General features: G+C 39.7%; 2 protein-coding genes across 7 annotated transcripts in view; one reads left to right on the top strand and one right to left on the bottom strand.

Moving 5' to 3' along the window:
• Nucleotides 1-18,312, top strand: part of LOC139757566 (uncharacterized) — a 52,182-nt gene that overhangs the window by 25,531 nt on the left and 8,339 nt on the right. The window contains exons 3-4 of one of the 2 annotated variants that reach the window (XR_011714667.1): nt 10,253-10,446; nt 12,363-13,152. The gene's annotated coding sequence lies outside the window, so the exon portion shown is untranslated. Of the gene's footprint in view, nt 1-10,252; nt 10,447-12,362; nt 13,153-18,312 lie in introns of those variants that run through there. The other variant, XR_011714668.1, reaches the window with a different exon arrangement.
• The window catches only part of LOC139757564 (activated Cdc42 kinase-like), a 206,216-nt gene continuing 203,210 nt past the window's right edge, over nt 15,307-18,312 (bottom strand). For 4 of the 5 annotated variants that reach the window (XM_071678166.1, XM_071678168.1, XM_071678167.1 and 1 more), the window contains one exon: nt 15,307-18,101. In XM_071678166.1, coding sequence (XP_071534267.1) covers nt 17,883-18,101 — 219 coding nt within the window. In that variant the 3' untranslated portion in view covers nt 15,307-17,882. The remainder of the gene's footprint in view (nt 18,102-18,312) is intronic. The other variant, XM_071678170.1, reaches the window with a different exon arrangement.

Here is an 18,312-nt window from a genome sequence, read left to right as displayed (position 1 = left end):
AGAATGTGTGGAAGTCGAGAACATTATCTCGGAAAGCAAAAATGGGTATGTTTGAAGGAATAGTGGTTCCAACAATGTTGTATGGTTGCGAGGTGTGGGCTATGGATAGAGTTGTGCGCAGGAGGATGGATGTGCTGGAAATGAGATGTTTGAGGACAATGTGTGGTGTGAGGTGGTTTGATCGAGTAAGTAACGTAAGGGTAAGAGAGATGTGTGGAAATAAAAAGAGCGTGGTTGAGAGAGCAGAAGAGGGTGTTTTGAAATGGTTTGGGCACATGGAGAGAATGAGTGAGGAAAAATTGACCAAGAGGATATATGTGTCGGAGGTGGAGGGAACGAGGAGAAGAGGGAGACCAAATTGGAGGTGGAAAGATGGAGTGAAAAAGATTTTGTGTGATCGGGGCCTGAACATGCAGGAGGGTGAAAGGAGGGCAAGGAATAGAGTGAATTGGAGCGATGTGGTATACCGGGGTTGACGTGCTGTCAGTGGATTGAATCAAGGCATGTGAAGCGTCTGGGGTAAACCATGGAAAGCTGTGTAGGTATGTATATTTGCGTGTGTGGACGTATGTATATACATGTGTATGGGGGTGGGTTGGGCCATTTCTTTCGTCTGTTTCCTTGCGCTACCTCGCAAACGCGGGAGACAGCGAGAAAGCAAAAAAAAAAAATATATATATATATAGGGGTTAGTGAGAGGACAAGAGCAAGGGAAGGAGTAGCAATACTCCTGAAACAGGAGTTGTGGGAGTATGTGATAGAATGTAAGAAAGTAAATTCTCGATTAATATGGGTAAAATTGAAAGTTGATGGAGAGAGGTGGGTGATTATTGGTGCATATGCACCTGGGCATGAGAAGAAAGATCATGAGAGGCAAGTGTTTTGGGAGCAGCTAAATGAGTGTGTTAGCGGTTTTGATGCACGAGACCGGGTTATAGTGATGGGTGATTTGAATGCAAAGGTGAGTAATGTGGCAGTTGAGGGAATAATTGGTATGCATGGGGTGTTCAGTGTTGTAAATGGAAATGGTGAAGAGCTTGTAGATTTATGTGCTGAAAAAGGACTGATGATTGGGAATACCTGGTTTAAAAAGCGAGATATACATAAGTATACTTATGTAAGTAGGAGAGATGGCCAGAGAGCGTTATTGGATTACGTGTTAATTGACAGGCGTGCGAAAGAGAGACTTTTGGATGTTAATGTGCTGAGAGGTGCAACTGGAGGGATGTCTGATCATTATCTTGTGGAGGCTAAGGTGAAGATTAGTATGGGTTTTCAGAAAAGAGGAGTGAATGTTGGGGTGAAGAAGGTGGTGAGAGTAAGTGAGCTTGGGAAGGAGACCTGTGTGGGGAAGTACCAGGAGAGACTGTGTACAGAATGGAAAAAGGTGAGAACAATGGAAGTAAGGGGAGTGGGGGAGGAATGGGATGTATTTAGGGAATCAGTGATGGATTGCGCAAAAGATGCTTGTGGCATGAGAAGAGTGGGAGGTGGGTTGTTTAGAAAGGGTAGTGAGTGGTGGGATGAAGAAGTAAGAGTATTAGTGAAAGAGAAGAGAGAGGCATTTGGACGATGTTTGCAGGGAAAAAATGCAATTGAGTGGGAGAAGTATAAAAGAAAGAGACAGGAGGTCAAGAGAAAGGTGCAAGAGGTGAAAAAAGGGCAAATGAGAGTTGGGGTGAGAGACTATCAGTAAATTTTAGGGAGAATAAAAAGATGTTCTGGAAGGAGGTAAATAGGGTGCGTAAGACAAGGGAGCAAATGGGAACTTCAGTGAAGGGCGTAAATGGGGAGGTGAAAACAAGTAGCGGTGATGTGAGGAGATGGAATGAGTATTTTGAAGGTTTGTTGAATGTGTCTGATGACAGAGTGGCAGATATAGGGTGTTTTGGTCGAGGTGGTGTGCAAAGTGAGAGGGTTAGGGAAAATGATTTGGTAAACAGAGAAGAGGTACTAAAAGCTATGCGGAAGATGAAAGCCGGCAAGGCAGCAGGTTTGGATGGTATTGCAGTGGAATTTATTAAGAAAGGGGGTGACTGTATTGTTGACTGGTTGGTAAGGTTATTTAATGTATGTATGACTCATGGTGAGGTGCCTGAGGATTGGCGGAATGCGTGCATAGTGCCATTGTACAAAGGCAAAGGGGATAAGAGTGAGTGCTCAAATTACAGAGGTATAAGTTTGTTGAGTATTCCTGGTAAATTATATGGGAGGGTATTGATTGAGAGGGTGAAGGCATGTACAGAGCATCAGATTGGGGAAGAGCAGTGCGGTTTCAGAAGTGGTAGAGGATGTGTGGATCAGGTGTTTGCTTTGAAGAATGTATGTGAGAAATACTTAGAAAAGCAAATGGATTTGTATGTAGCATTTATGGATCTGGAGAAGGCATATGATAGAGTTGATAGAGATGCTCTGTGGAAGGTATTAAGAATATATGGTGTGGGAGGCAAGTTGTTAGAAGCAGTGAAAAGTTTTTATCGAGGATGTAAGGCATGTGTACGTGTAGGAAGAGAGGAAAGTGATTGGTTCTCAGTGAATGTAGGTTTGCGGCAGGGGTGTGTGATGTCTCCATGGTTGTTTAATTTGTTTATGGATGGGGTTGTAAGGGAGGTAAATGCAAGAGTCCTGGAAAGAGGGGCAAGTATGAAGTCTGTTGGGGATGAGAGAGCTTGGGAAGTGAGTCAGTTGTTGTTCGCTGATGATACAGCGCTGGTGGCTGATTCATGTGAGAAACTGCAGAAGCTGGTGACTGAGTTTGGTAAAGTGTGTGGAAGAAGAAAGTTGAGAGTAAATGTGAATAAGAGCAAGGTTATTAGGTACAGTAGGGGTGAGGGTCAAGTCAATTGGGAGGTGAGTTTGAATGGAGAAAAACTGGAGGAAGTGAAGTGTTTTAGATATCTGGGAGTGGATCTGTCAGCGGATGGAACCATGGAAGCGGAAGTGGATCATAGGGTGGGGGAGGGGGCGAAAATTTTGGGAGCCTTGAAAAATGTGTGGAAGTCGAGAACATTATCTCGGAAAGCAAAAATGGGTATGTTTGAGGGAATAGTGGTTCCAACAATGTTGTATGGTTGCGAGGCGTGGGCTATGGATAGAGATGTGCGCAGGAGGATGGATGTGCTGGAAATGAGATGTTTGAGGACAATGTGTGGTGTGGGGTGGTTTGATCGAGTAAGTAACGTAAGGGTAAGAGAGATGTGTGGAAATAAAAAGAACGTGGTTGAGAGAGCAGAAGAGGGTGTTTTGAAATGGTTTGGGCACATGGAGAGAATGAGTGAGGAGAGATTGACCAAGAGGATATATGTGTCGGAGGTGGAGGGAACGAGGAGAAGAGGGAGACCAAATTGGAGGTGGAAAGATGGAGTGAAAAAGATTTTGTGTGATCGGGGCCTGAACATGCAGGAGGGTGAAAGGAGGGCAAGAAATAGAGTGAATTGGTGTCATGTGGTATACAGGGGTTGACGTGCTGTCAGTGGATTGAAGCAAGGCATGTGAAGCGTCTGGGGTAAACCATGGAAAGCTGTGTAGGTATGTATATTTGCGTGTGTGGACGTGTGTATGTACATGTGTATGGGGGGGGGGTTGGGCCATTTCTTTCGTCTGTTTCCTTGCGCTACCTCGCAAACGCGGGAGACAGCGACAAAGTATAAAAAAAAAAAAAAAAATATATATATATATATATATATATATATATATATATATATATATATATTATCCCTGGGGATAGGGGATTAAGAATACTTCCCACGTATTCCCTGCGTGTCGTAGAAGGCGACTAAAAGGGGAGGGAGCGGGGGGCTGGAAATACTCCCCTCTCGTTTTTTTTTTTTTTTTTTTTTTTTTTTTTTTTTCCCAAAAGAAGGAACAGAGAATTGGGCCAGGTGAGGGTATTCCCTCAAAGGCCCAGTCCTCTGTTCTTAACGCTACCTCGCTAATGCGGGAAATGGCGAATAGTTTGAAAGAAAAAAGAAAAATATATATATATATATATATATATATATATATATATATATATATATATATTATCCCTGGGGATAGGGGAGAAAGAATACTTCCCACGTATTCCCTGCGTGTCGTAGAAGGCGACTAAAAGGGAAGGGAGCGGGGGGCTGGAAATCCTCCCCTCTCGTTTTTTTTTTTTTTTTTTTTTTTTTTAATTTTCCAAAAGAAGGAACAGAGAAGGGGGCCAGGTGAGGGTATTCCCTCAAAGGCCCAGTCCTCTGTTCTTAACGCTACCTCGCTATCGCGGGAAATGGCGAATAGTATGAAAAAAATAAATATATATATATATATATATATATATATCTGGGGATAGGGGAGAAAGAATACTTCCCACGCATTCCTCACATGTCATAGAAGGCGACTAAAGGGGACGGGAGCGGGGGCGCCAGAAACCCTCCCCTCCTTGTATTTTAACTTTCTAAAAGGGGAAACAGAAGAAGGAGTCACGCGGGGAGTGCTCATCCTCCTCGAAGGCTCAGATTGGGGTGTCTAAATGTGTGTGGATGTAACCAAGATGAGAAAAAAGGAGAGATAGGTGGTATGTTTGAGGAAAGGAACCTGGATGTTTTGGCTCTGAGGGAAACGAAGCTCAAGGGTAAAGGGGAAGAGTGGTTTGGGAATGTCTTGGGAGTAAAGTCAGGGGTTAGTGAGAGGAAACAGGAGTTGTGGGAGTATGTGATAGAGTGTAAGAAAGTAAATTCTGGATTGATATGGGTAAAACTGAAAGTTGATGGAGAGAGAAGGGTGATTATTGGTGCATATGCACCTGGGCATGAAAAGAAAGATCATGAGAGGCAAGTGTTTTGGGAGCAGCTGAATGAGTGTGTTAGTGGTTTTTGATGCACAAGACCGGGTTATAGTGATGGGTGATTTGAATGCAAAGGTGAGTAATGTGGCAGTTGAGGGAATAATTGGTATACATGGGGTGTTCAGTGTCGTAAATGGAAATGGTGAAGAGCTTGTAGATTTATGTGCTGAAAAAGGACTGGTGATTAGGAATATCTGGTTTAAAAAGTGAGATATACATAAGTATACATATGTAAGTAGGAGAGATGGCCAGAGAGTGTTGTTGGATTATGTTTTGATTAATAGGTGCACGAAAGAGAGACTTTTGGTTGTTAATGTGCTGAGAGGTGCAACTGGAGGGATGTCTGATCATTATCTTGTGGAGGCGAAGGTGAAGATTTGTAGGGGTTTACAGAAAAGAAGAGAGAATGTTGGGGTGAAGAGAGTGGTGAGAGTAAGTGAGCTTGGGAGAAGGAGACTTATGTGAGGAGACTTGTGTGAGGAAGTACCAGGAGAGACTGAGTACAGAATGGAAAAAGGTGAGAACAAAGGAGTTAAGGGGAGTGGGGGAGGAATGGGATGTATTTAGGGAAACAGTGATGGCTTGCGCAAAAGATGCTTGTGGCATGAGAAGCGTGGGAGGTGGTTTGATTAGAAAGGGTAGTGAATGGTGGGATGAAGAAGTAAGATTATTAGTGAAAGAGAAGAGAGAGGCATTTGGACAATTTTTGCAGGGAAAAAATGCAAATGAGTGGGAGGTGTGTAAAAGAAAGAGGCAGGAGGTAAAGAGAAAGGTGCAAGAGGTGAAAAAGAGGGCAAATGAGAGTTGGGGTGAGAGAGTATCATTAAATTTTAGGGAGAATAAAAAGATGTTTTGGAAGGAGGTAAATAAAGTGCGTAAGACAAGGGAGCAAATGGGAACTTCTGTGAAGGGGGCTAATGGAGTGGTGATAACAAGTAGTGGTGATGTGAGAAGGAGATGGAGTGAGTATTTTGAAGGTTTGTTGAATGTGTTTGATGATAGAGTGGCAGATATAGGGTGTTTTGGTCGAGGTGGTGTGCAAAGTGAGAGGGTTAGGGAAAATGATTTGGTAAACAGAGAAGAGGTAGTAAAAGCTTTGCGGAAGATGAAAGCCGGCAAGGCAGCAGGTTTGGATGGTATTGCAGTGGAATTTATTATAAAAGGGGGTGACTGTATTGTTGACTGGTTGGTAAGGTTATTTAATGTATGTATGATTCATGGTGAGGTGCCTGAGGATTGGTGGAATGCTTGCATAGTGCCATTGTACAAAGGCAAAGGGGATAAGAGTGAGTGCTCAAATTACAGAGGTATAAGTTTGTCAAGTATTCCTGGTAAATTATATGGGAGGGTATTGATTGAGAGGGTGAAGGCATGTACAGAGCATCAGATTGGGGAAGAGCAGTGTGGTTTCAGAAGTGGTAGAGGATGTGTGGATCAGGTGTTTGCTTTGAAGAATGTATGTGAGAAATACTTAGAAAAGCAAATGGATTTGTATGTAGCATTTATGGATCTGGAGAAGGCATATGATAAGAGTTGATAGAGATGCTCTGTGGAAAGTATTAAGAATATATGGTGTGGGAGGCAAGTTGTTAGAAGCAGTGAAAAGTTTTTATCAAGGATGTAAGGCATGTGTACGTGTAGGAAGAGAGGAAAGTGATTGGTTCTCAGTGAATGTAGGTTTGCGGCAGGGGTGTGTGATGTCCCCATGGTTGTTTAATTTGTTTATGGATGGGGTTGTTAGGGAGGTAAATGCAAGAGTTTTGGTTTACCCCAGATGCTTCAAATACTCTAGTTCGATCCATTGACAGCTCTATTCCTTGTATGCCTTTCACCCTCCTGCATGTTCTGGCCCCAATCACTCAAAATCTTTTTCACTCCATCTTTCCACCTCAAAATTTGGTCTCCCACTTCTCCTCGTTCCCTCCACCTCTGACACGTATATCCTCTTTGTCAATCTTTCCTTGCTCATTCTCTCCATGTGACCAAACCATTTCAAAACACCCTCTTCTGCTATCTCAGCCACACTCTTTTTATTACCAACCATCTCTCTTTCCCTTACATCACTTACTCGATCAAACCACCTCACACCACACATTGTCCTCAAACATCTCATTTCCAGCACATTCACCCTCCTCTGCACAACTCTATCCATAGCCCATGCCTCGCAACCATATAACATTGTCGGAACCACTATTCCTTCAAACATACTCATTTTTGCTTTCTGAGATAACGTTCTCGCCTTCCACACATTTTTCAACGCTCCCAGAACTTTCGCCCCCTCCCCTACCCTATGACTCACTTCTGCTTCCATGGTTCCATCCACTGCCAAATCCACTCCCAGATATCTAAAACACTTCACTTCCTCCAGTTTTTCTCCATTCAAACTTACCTCCCAGTTGACTTGTCCCTCAACCGTACTGTACCTAATAACCTTGCTGTTATTCACATTTACTCTCAGCTTTCTTCTTTCACACACTTTACCAAACTCAGTCACCAGCTTCTGCAGTTTCTCACCCGAATCAGCCACCAGCGCTGTATCATCAGCAAACAACAACTGACTCACTTCCTAAGCTCTCTCATCCACAACAGACTGCATACTTGCCCTTCTTTCCAAAACTCTTACATTACCTCCCTAACAACCTTATCCATAAACAAATTAAACAACCATGGAGACATCACGCACCCCTGCCACAAACCGACATTCACTGAAAACCAATCACTTTCCTCTCTTCCTACTCGTACACATGCCTTACATCCTCGATAAAAACTTTTCACTGCCTCTAACAACTTGCCTCCCACACCATATATTCTTAATACCTTCCACAGAGCATCTCTGTCAACTCTATCATATGCCTTCTTCAGATCCATAAATGCTACATACAAATCCATTTGCTTTTCTAATTATTTCTCACACATTCTTCAAAGCAAACACCTGATCCACACATCCTCTATCACTTCTGAAACCACACTGCTCTTCCGCAATCTGATGCTCTGTACGTGCCTTGACCCTCTCAATCAATATCCTCCCATTTAATTTACCAGGAATACTCAACAAACATACCTCTGTAATTTGAGCACTCACTTTTATCCCCTTTGCCTATGTACAATGACACTTTGCAAGCATTCCGCCAATCCTCAGGAACCTCACCATGAGTCATACATACATTGAATAACCTTACCAACCAATCAACAATACAGTCACCCCCTTTTTTAATAAATTGCACTGCAATACCATCTAAACCAAGTGTATGTCATGAAAAGAAGAAGGGCAAGGATCAAGCCCAGTGACAAATCACTCATCACCTTGAATCAGTCTGAGGTTTCATCATTCAAAACTGATTTTTTTTTTTTTTCTGTTAGTGAACGAGTATTAAATCATGCATATAATTTGTTACCTGTTCCATGTGATTTTATATACATATCAGTCTTTGTCTCTTTTGTGGTCCTTTATCGAAAGTGTGGGTATCTTACATCTGAGGGTACTTTTGATTCCTAGTTGCCATATATTACATTGAAAAGTCAAGTAAAATTTATCATGAACGATTGTTTGTTGCAGAATCCATGCTGGTTGTCCAATATTATATTATTGAGAAATGTCAGTGGTTTCTTTCATTATTTTTTTCATTTGTTTTACCTAAATTTGATGTGAGGCTATTTGGACAGTAATTCAAGACACATTTCATTCATACCTCTTTTCATATATGGTATTTAGGTATTTTACCTTCCATTATTTATTTATAATTTTATGTGAAATGGCCGCTGCTGCTTGATCTACAAAATATCTTGGGGTTAAGTAGTGGGTTAACATGACCAGTCAGTATGCTTAGGTTAAGATGATACAAGTACTTTAGTACTTCATTGCTCTAACTTTTGTTGCTTTTAATTTTTCTTCATCAAACCCTCAAAAAATTGTTTTGCTGTTGAGGTGTGCATGATTCTTCATCAGTGTTATATACACAGTTTCTTCTCTCTTGAATACATGTTTACCATATACTGTGCTAGAGAGATCACACCAGGAACAGATGAAGAAAGGACTTCATTTCATCACATCCATTCTTTAGATGTCGTATATAATGCACTAAAACGATAGCCCCCTATCCACAACCAAGCCCTACAAACTTTCCTGTATTTTGTCCTGTTTCCTTCATATCCACTGGTTCAGGCATGGCTTCACTTGTATACCACATCACACTTTCATCCATGTTCAGGCCCTGAGCACTCAAAACCTGTTTCACTCCATCCTTTTGTTTCCAATTTGTTCTTGCCCTTCTCCTTGTCCCATCAACATATGACATGTGTATTCTCTTTGTCACTCATTCTCTCTGTAAGTCCAAACCATTTCAGCACACCCTCTTCAACTCCCTCAACCATTCTCTTCTTGTTACCAAACCTCTCTCTTACCCTGTTATTTCTTACTCTATCAACCCACATTTCATTTCCATCACCACCCACTTCCATAAATTCTCATCTATAGTCCATGCCTTGCATCCATACAGTGTTGGGACTACAATACCTTCAAACATACCCTTCCAAATAGTAACATCTCACATTCCTTAATGCTCCCAAAACCTTCGCCCCCTCACCCACTAACAACACACCTCTGCTTCCATGATTCCATTCGCTGCCATGTCCACTCACAGGAAACTAAAACACTTCACTTAATCCAATTTTTCTGTGTTCAAACTCGCATCCCAACTAACCTGTCTCCCTGCTCTACTTAATCTAATAATCTTGCTTTCATTCACATTTGCTCTCAATTCACATTTCTCACACACTCTTAAACTCAGACATCAACTCCCTCAATTTCTTACTCGAATCTGCCACCACTGGTGTGCCATCAGGAAACAGCAACTGATATACTTCCCAGGCCCCCCTCACCCTCTGCAGACTGTATACCTGCCTCTCTCTTCAAGAGTTAAAGGATTCAATATGAAAACCATTTCCTTGTTTTCATCAGTTACTCTATTGAATTTGGTGATTAGAGGTTCTATTTTATCAATTACAAATTGAATTTGGTGATTAGAGGTTCAATTTTGTCTTTTACATCATTTCTTTGTCTTTTGTATTTTGAAGAATTCATTATGGTTATTTTGTAACATTTGCAGAAATTCTTTTTTTATGTTCATTGTTACTTTGTCTTTTGACCATTTTATATGCTCTTTGTATTTTCACAAGTTGCTGACAATTTTCACTGTTTTCCATCAACCTGAATTTCTTACATGCTTTCCTAGTATCCAAGTCAGTTTAGTTTCCACGGCTCTTTCCATACTTCTTGAAATTTTTTCGCTCAGTAATAAGCAATTTTTGTCTAGAAATACTCCACAGCTCGTACTGTTTTCATAAAAAGGAAGTTTTTCTAGATAGTATTACTAATTTTCTTATTTTCTTAAAGTGGGATCAAGATTGTTTGCATTTTACTTAACAAAGCCTTGCCTGCTTCAGAAACGTGTGAAAAATAAATAACTTATCAAGAGTACCTGATGAAGAAAAAAGAGAGAGCCAGAAAGAACTAACAAAAGGCAAAAAAAGAAAATCAGATGATGCCAGAGGAAGGAACAATGCTCCCCACTTCTAACTCTGGGAGAATGGAATGAACTACTAACAAATGTAGCACCGCACCTTTCTTGCTCAAAGAGGTTAGAATGAATTATTACTATGTACCTTAGGGTGAAGGTTCTGTATACAGATTAGATGGCTTGGTGAGAAATGGAAAGGAGCTGGAGTATGAGAGGTAGCATACTAATATTGTTGGAATGGTGGAGATAAAACCCATGTGATAGCTAAAGTCTAACAGATTTGCCAAAACAGGTACATGACAGCAAGCAGGGACAGAGAAGATACTGTAAAGTAAGAGGAGTTGGGTGGGATTTGGCCTCTTGATAAAGGATACCATTAAATACCAGGAAATAGCAGTAGCTGACACTTTCAGGTAATACACAAAAGGAAAAATTATTGTGGGTGGGAAGTGTATAATTGTGCTATTAGTTTAAAACCCTTCAAGCGACTGCACCTACCCATAGTAGGTTTTTGTTGCTAACAATAAAAGAACAACCAGGGTGGTGAAAGATGCGGTGAGATACTCTCTCCTTGGAGACTGAATTATTGATTAGATATTCCTGTGGAGATAATGAGTCATGAAAGCACAAATTCCTTGAAGATGTACAGAACTTCCTGTATTCGCTTGCCAACCTTCTTCTATTTCCACGTGGTGCCAACCTTCCTCTACCTCCACGTGGCGTCTACCTTCCTCTACCTCCACTTGCTGTCAGTCTCCCTCTACCTTGAAGTCGCGTCTACCTTTCTCTACCTATACATGGTGTCAAATATCTTTCGAGTACAAGAACTAAGAGGGTTTATACACCACCTTGACCTTGTCTTTACACATTCTGTAGCAGCACAGAAATGGAACATATGAAATATGATGCTCCTCTTAGAAAAAGAGATCCTGTAGTGCTTAATTTTGATTAAGTGTTGGAGGATGTGAAGGGGGACCAGAAAAGGCACAGGACTTAAGGAGGAAGGAAATACAGTGGAGCTGATCAAGTTCTTTATGAGAAAGGTTGTTTTAAAATGAGTGCTATGAAAGGATGTGTGAAAACTACAATGAAGGGATCAAAGCATATGTACCTTTGGAGGCCAATAAAGGAGGAGCATGAAAATGAACAGAGAGATGGTTCAACCAGAAATACCATTAGGGGATAAAGTTTGGGGATGTGTTATGACGGATGAAACACATGAAAGATACAGGAGAGAAAGGAATGAGTACTAGATGGTAAGGGGGAAAGAACAGAGATTTTGAAATGATCATTGTGGGCAAAGCAAGACAGCTCAAAACTTTTCCATACGTTCATCAGAAGCTGATTGTCACTTGAAGAGTGCTAATAATGCTAAAGAATTTAGAGGAAAAAAATTCATGCGGGTGATGAGGAAATATGAGAGGAGATGAATGATAAATTGAAATGCTTTCATAATGAGAACTATATTGCACCAGCATTAGCTAGGTGGAAAAAGTCGTAAAAGATACAGAAATGGATAGTGCCAATATCTAGGAAAGGTGACTGGGAATATGCTTTGAACTACAGGCTAGTCTCACTAAAAAGCATAGTTTATAAAACTAAAAAAGATAATCAGAAAGTATATGTATGGCTACTAGTAGAGGAGAAATTACCCAACTGAGAGGCTACACAGTCTCAAGCAAAGATCATGCACTGGGAATCTTTTAGACTTCTACAATAGGGTGAGTTCTATCTTATATCAAAGAGATGGTTGGATACATTGAGATCATTGATTACCAAAAAGCTTCTGACACAGTACCTTATCAGAAATACCTCATCAGCAATTGATATAGAAGGCAGAATTACAGTTTGGAATGAGGGGCAAATTTCTTTACTGAATGAAAGATTGCTTTTGTGGAAGAGGGGAGAACAAAGGATGCAGGTAAGAGGCACATTCTTGAATTTAGCTGGTATCACAAATGCCATGCTGCAGGGCTCAGTCTTTGGCCCACTGTTTTTATTGGTGTGTGGACTTACCTTGATTTCTTCCTAAACAGCTTTGTGGATGATGCCAAAGTCGTGAGGGAAATAAGGAATGATAATAATGAGTACCTGGGCCAAGTCCAAGTCCAAATAACAGCAAGGTGATGAGAATGGGAGAAAGTGAGAAGGCTTCAGTGCAATGATAACCTAGAAGGAAATAATTGACAAGAATCTGCATTTGAGTTCAAGTTGTCAATATTGTGTTTAATTAGTTGCCTGAGCTCCACATCATGAGAATTGTAAGAAGCTGTCTGTCTGCTGGCAAATATTAAATTTGCATTCAAGTATGTACATTAGGAAATGTTTCGTAAGGTATTCACAACAGATTTCAGTCTACACTTAAGGGAACACAAAGATCTGATTGAGAACATCCTAAACTTCCTGCCTGAATTGACCTAAGCAGATTTACTAATTTCTTTAGCATAATCAGACATAATCCTATCAAATATTGTATCAACTTTGATATGAAGACTTATTCTTACAAATATATGCACTCTCTATACAACAGGACAATCAGTACTTTCATGCAAGCAAACACAACCTTCTTACCATATACTTCCACAAACACTTTCCAAATCTGTTCAGCTACAGCTTTATGTACTTTCTTCAGTGTCTCATTCACCACCCTACACATACACCTGCCTTTTTTTTCTTTATTTCTTTCTAAGATCATATTACTCCTCTTCCTCTGTAATGGCTTCGTCACCTCTATACCTATCCACACTATCCTGACCTGTATTTTTATTGAACAGATGATATCCCAATCAGTTTACTTTCTGTAGACTTCATTCTTCCAATTTCAGAAGAGGGATGAATGAAAACTGAAGGGAGAGTAACATGATTTTGGAAATATATGCAAATAAACACAGAAGGGAAACATGTATGGTAAGTGATGATATACTAAACTGGTGTGGGAGTCACTCTCCCAGACCAGCTTAGTATATCATCACTTTCCATACATGTTTCCTCTCTGTGTCTATTTGCATATATTTACAAAATCACGTTACTCTCCCTTCAGTTTTCATTCATCCCTCTTCAGAGACTGTTATTTGCTGCTCTATGTATTTTCAGTAGCTTTTTCATGCATGCTTTATATTCTGCACACTTTACTATCTACTCATTACTAGGTGGAGATTCTCTTCTCCTTCCACACACTTTTTTCTCTTTTTGGCAAACTTCCATAATTCATCATTTCAGGATGCTTTCCTTCTTTTTACAATCTTTATGGATAGTGTATATAACCATGCCAACCTACATTAATGCAGTCTCCAAGTACTTTCACGGTATCTCCTCTTCCCTTTGTATCTTTTTTTTTTTCACGTGCTCAACCTTTCCTACATCAGCAAGGTAATACCAGGAACAAATATAGAAATGTCCCAATTCCCTCAGATTCACCCCTTTAGTTGTTGTATATAATGTAGCAAAACCAGGTTCACTATTATACAGCCAGGCCCCACACACCTTTCCATGGTTTCCACAACTACATATCCTGGTTCAGCCCATTGAAAATACTCATTCACTTGTATACCATATCTCTCCAGTTCACTCTGTCCCTTTTGCATACCTTACAACCTGCATGTTCAGGCCCCAGACCTTCAAAGCATCTTCCAATTTCTTTTTTCCCACTTTTCTTTGTTCCCTTCACATCTGACTTGTATTCTCTTGCAGTCATCCCCTCTCTGTATGTCCATTTCAACACTCTCTCCTCAGCTTTATCATTCAAACTCCTCTTATTACCAAACCTCTCTCTTACCTTATCAACTTATTCAACCATTCCTCTTCAGACAAAATATCGTCCTCAGTCATTCCAACACGTCTACCAACATTTTTTATTTTTTGTTTAAGGCTCACAACTCGCATCTATTCAGCAACAACACAACTCCTATACCAGCAAACATACCCATCTTTTCCCTTCAAAACAGTGACATCTCTTTCCACACATTCCTCTGCCCTTGGGACCTTTGCTCCCTCACCAACCCTGTGGTTCTCTTCAGATCCCATAGTTCCATTCACTGCCATATTCACTCCTAGGCATCTAAAACACTCCACTAACTCCAAGTTCTTTTCATTCAAACTCATACTCCAAAGAATTTGTCTCTCTTCTCTTTATTCACATTTACTCTCTTCTTTCACATGCTCTCCCAAATTCAAATATGTTTATCATTTCATTTATCCCATTTTCCAATTTCATTTCTCAACGTCTCTGCCTCTATTCTCCTTCCATCTTCATCCATATTTCTAGTTCGACTATTCCAGATAAAAGGATAAGCTACATATTACTATCATTTGATATAACAAGTCCCCACCAAACCCTCTCAAACTCAGCTGCATATAACTATCACTGGACATTACAACCCCCACCTGGCCCTCTTATACTCACCTTTGTATTGCTATCATTGGATATTACAAGTCCCCACCAGACCCTCTCATATTGACCCAAACATTACTATCAATGGATACGATAAGCACCCCACCAGACCCTCTAATGCTGACTTACATTATTATTGGATATGACAAGTCCCCACCTGACCCCCCTCGTTCTGATCTACATATTGCTGTCCTTTGATATGACAAGTCCCTGCCTGACCCCCTCATACTGACCAACACAGCTATCATTAGATACGACAAACCCCCACCTGACCCCCCCCCCCCCCCCCCCCCCCTCATAGTGACCTACACATTGCTGTCCTTTGATAAGCCCTCACCTGACCCCCTTCATCCTCACTGACATATTGCTATCATTTGATGTTACAAAACCCCCACTTAATCCTCTTATTCATTAAGCTACTGTCCTACCAGTTTTATCTTGCCTGGAAAATTTCAGCCATCATGTTTTTTCAACTTTTCTTCAATATAACTCTGCATGCATATACTTATGGGCATTCCTGCATCACAAATTTGTCTATGCTACACAACTATACTGTCTACATGGTCAGATTTCAGGTGTTGAAAAACAAGTTTAAGGTCATTTATATATTCAACTACAGACATACAATGATTGCACTTGCTAATTACATAAATCCATACCACAATGGCTAAATATGATTTAACACCATTTAAATCATAAAAGAATAATCAAAATAACAAAATCCAAGCTCTGACTTCAACCAAACACAACATGATTTTGCACAATAGTTTGAATTTTAACTTTTTGAATCACTTAAAAATTTTGATATAAGTAGACATTTGCTAAAGGACAGGTATTCATCATATAAAAATACAAAAGTATGAAAATATGCAATGGCGTGTGATTTTAGAATTATTTTCCTTACAGGACAAAAACCTACATACTATACTATAATGTTCTTATTATGCAGTGATACAATGTAATGGGTAAGTTACATAATGAAAAGAAAGGGGGGGGGGGAATTTTATATATATATATATATATATATATATATATATATATATATATATATATATATATATATATATATATATATATATATATATATATATATATCCTTCCCAAAAAAAATATTCACCATATCCCATGTGAGCAAGGTAGCATCAAGAACAGATGACAGAGCCTAAGAGGGGAAAAAGTCTCACTTGGCCCCCTTCTTTGTAACTTCTCTTGGAAAGTAAATCAGGAAGGGAGGATTTGCAGCCACTACCTGCCCGCCCCCACCCCTTTTGTCACCTTCCACGACATGCAGGGAATATGAAGTTACAATTCTCAGGGATAATATATATATATTATTATCATTATTATCATTATACATATTTGGTTTCCTGCATCAGCGAGGTAGTGCCAGGAAACAAAGAAAGGCCCATCTACTCATATACACATATGTATACATAAATGCCCATATATGCACATATACACATGAACATATACATACACACACCAGACATATACATATATATCCACTTACATATTCAAACTTGCATGCCTTTGTTCATTCCTGGTGCCACCCCACCCCAAGGGAATCAGCACCGCCATCCCTGCATCAGCGAGGTTGCGCCAGGAAAACCTACAAAAAAAAAAAAGGCCACATTTGTTCACACTCAGTCTCTAGCTGTCATGTGTAATGCACTGAACCCACAACTCCCTATCCACATCCAGGCCCCACAGACCTCTCCATATTTCAGTCCATTGACAGCACGTCGACCCTGGTATACCACATCATTCTAATTCACTCTATTCCTTGCATGCCTCTCACCTTCCTGCATGTTCAGGCCCCAATTGCTCAAAATCTTTTTCACTCCATCCTTCCACCTCCAATTTGGTCTCCCGTTTCTTATTCCCTCTACCTCTGCCCAAGTTTCCTGCATGCCGCAAAAGGCAACTTAAAGGGGCGGGAGCAGGTGGCTGGAAATTGTCCCTTCCTGTATTACTTTCCAAAAGAAAAAGGCAAAACAATGTGCCAGGAGAGGAATTTCCCCTCTAAGGCTCTGTCATCTGTTCTTGACACTACTCAGTCACATGGGAAATGGCAAATGTATGCATATATATATATATATATATATATATATATATATATATATATATATATATATATATATATATATATAGTGGGGATTTAAGCTTAAAGCTCTTTATTAATTTCTATCAGTTCTCATCCACATCTAAATACTATTAGATGGAAGACTATCAAATAAATACGAGATGTATTTGGATACTTGCCTTCTTTTCAGAAAGTTAGCTGATGATAATGAGTGGCATCATAGAAAGCCAGTTTGTGTCAAGCTGAACTCACCAGCCTCTCTAATAAATAGTGCATTTCATGCAACCTATTTGATGATCAACTAACATTCTCATAAAGAAATAATTTTTTGAACACATCTATAATTCTGAACACAATAACTGGACAAAGAATCCAAAAGTATTTATAAACATATTATGTACAAAACGGAAAAAAATGTGCTTACAATGAAATACAACATTTCAGCTGTTTCCGTACCATATATGTTTGTGCACATCCTCATGATTTACATAGAGCATTGAGTTTCTGTCAATAACATGAACTGCTTCATCTCTTATCAATGATATACATATTATACAAAAAATCATGAAGTCAGTATTATTAAATACACATCATTTAAAAAAGATGGAAGTGTTTTAGGAAATAAATGTGTGTGCAGAAAGTGACATCAAAATCAAGTTTTGCTCTCCCCCATTATAAATGCAGTCTAATATGATAATAGAGACAATCATGAAAAAAAATATTCATACTGCCTGACAAAATAAAACTGCAACACTATAAGAGTTTTGATCAAACACAGAAGAGAAAAAGAAAAAATCCATCTACAACTGCCAAAATAATAATGCCTTGAACATTTCAAATTTATAATAAATACGCGTCTAACTCAAACTTTCAGAAGTTTTCTTTGTGTCTCAATTTTCTTCATTGCAAGTGTAGGGCTTAAAAGAGTCGAAATTTTTTCCCTCCATAGATACAGCAGTTGTAATGTAATGCTCTTTCACTAAACAAATAGCAGGTTGTATTAACTGGTGAAAATTCAATAGAGCAAACCATATCCTCATGACAATTTTTTCCATGGTTTCTGTAAGCATCCTTCTTCAGTGATCAAACTTGTGCTGTATCTTCACTAATTCCACCTGTGGCCATAAAGTAGGATGCTGCCTTGCTAACATCCCAAGAGAAAGAAGCTAAAGTGTGTCGAGCTGCTTCTATTGGTACACGATGAGCTGGAAGTAACAGCTGAAGGCGTATTAACTTAAGGGCACGATGTACATCCCACTCACATTCATTCAGTGCCACAACACATTCTTCGGGGGACACATGCTATGAGAGAATTCAAAGAAAATGTATTACTGTTTACACTGTAATGCCCAGTGCACGGGTTTAATAAAAGTGCCAAATACTGATCTTTTTACGAGTGACAGGAAACAGATATAAAAGGAAAAAAGATCACTTTCACAAGCTGGGAGAATGAAGAGGTAATATGATTCACTTAAAGATTATGAATGGGAGTGAAATCAGAATGAAAATGGGT

This window comes from Panulirus ornatus, chromosome 27, assembly GCF_036320965.1.
Source record: "Panulirus ornatus isolate Po-2019 chromosome 27, ASM3632096v1, whole genome shotgun sequence".
NCBI classification, from domain to species: domain Eukaryota; kingdom Metazoa; phylum Arthropoda; class Malacostraca; order Decapoda; family Palinuridae; genus Panulirus; species Panulirus ornatus.
Note: the sequence above shows the minus strand (reverse complement) of the source record. Positions and strands in the feature narration are given on the sequence as shown.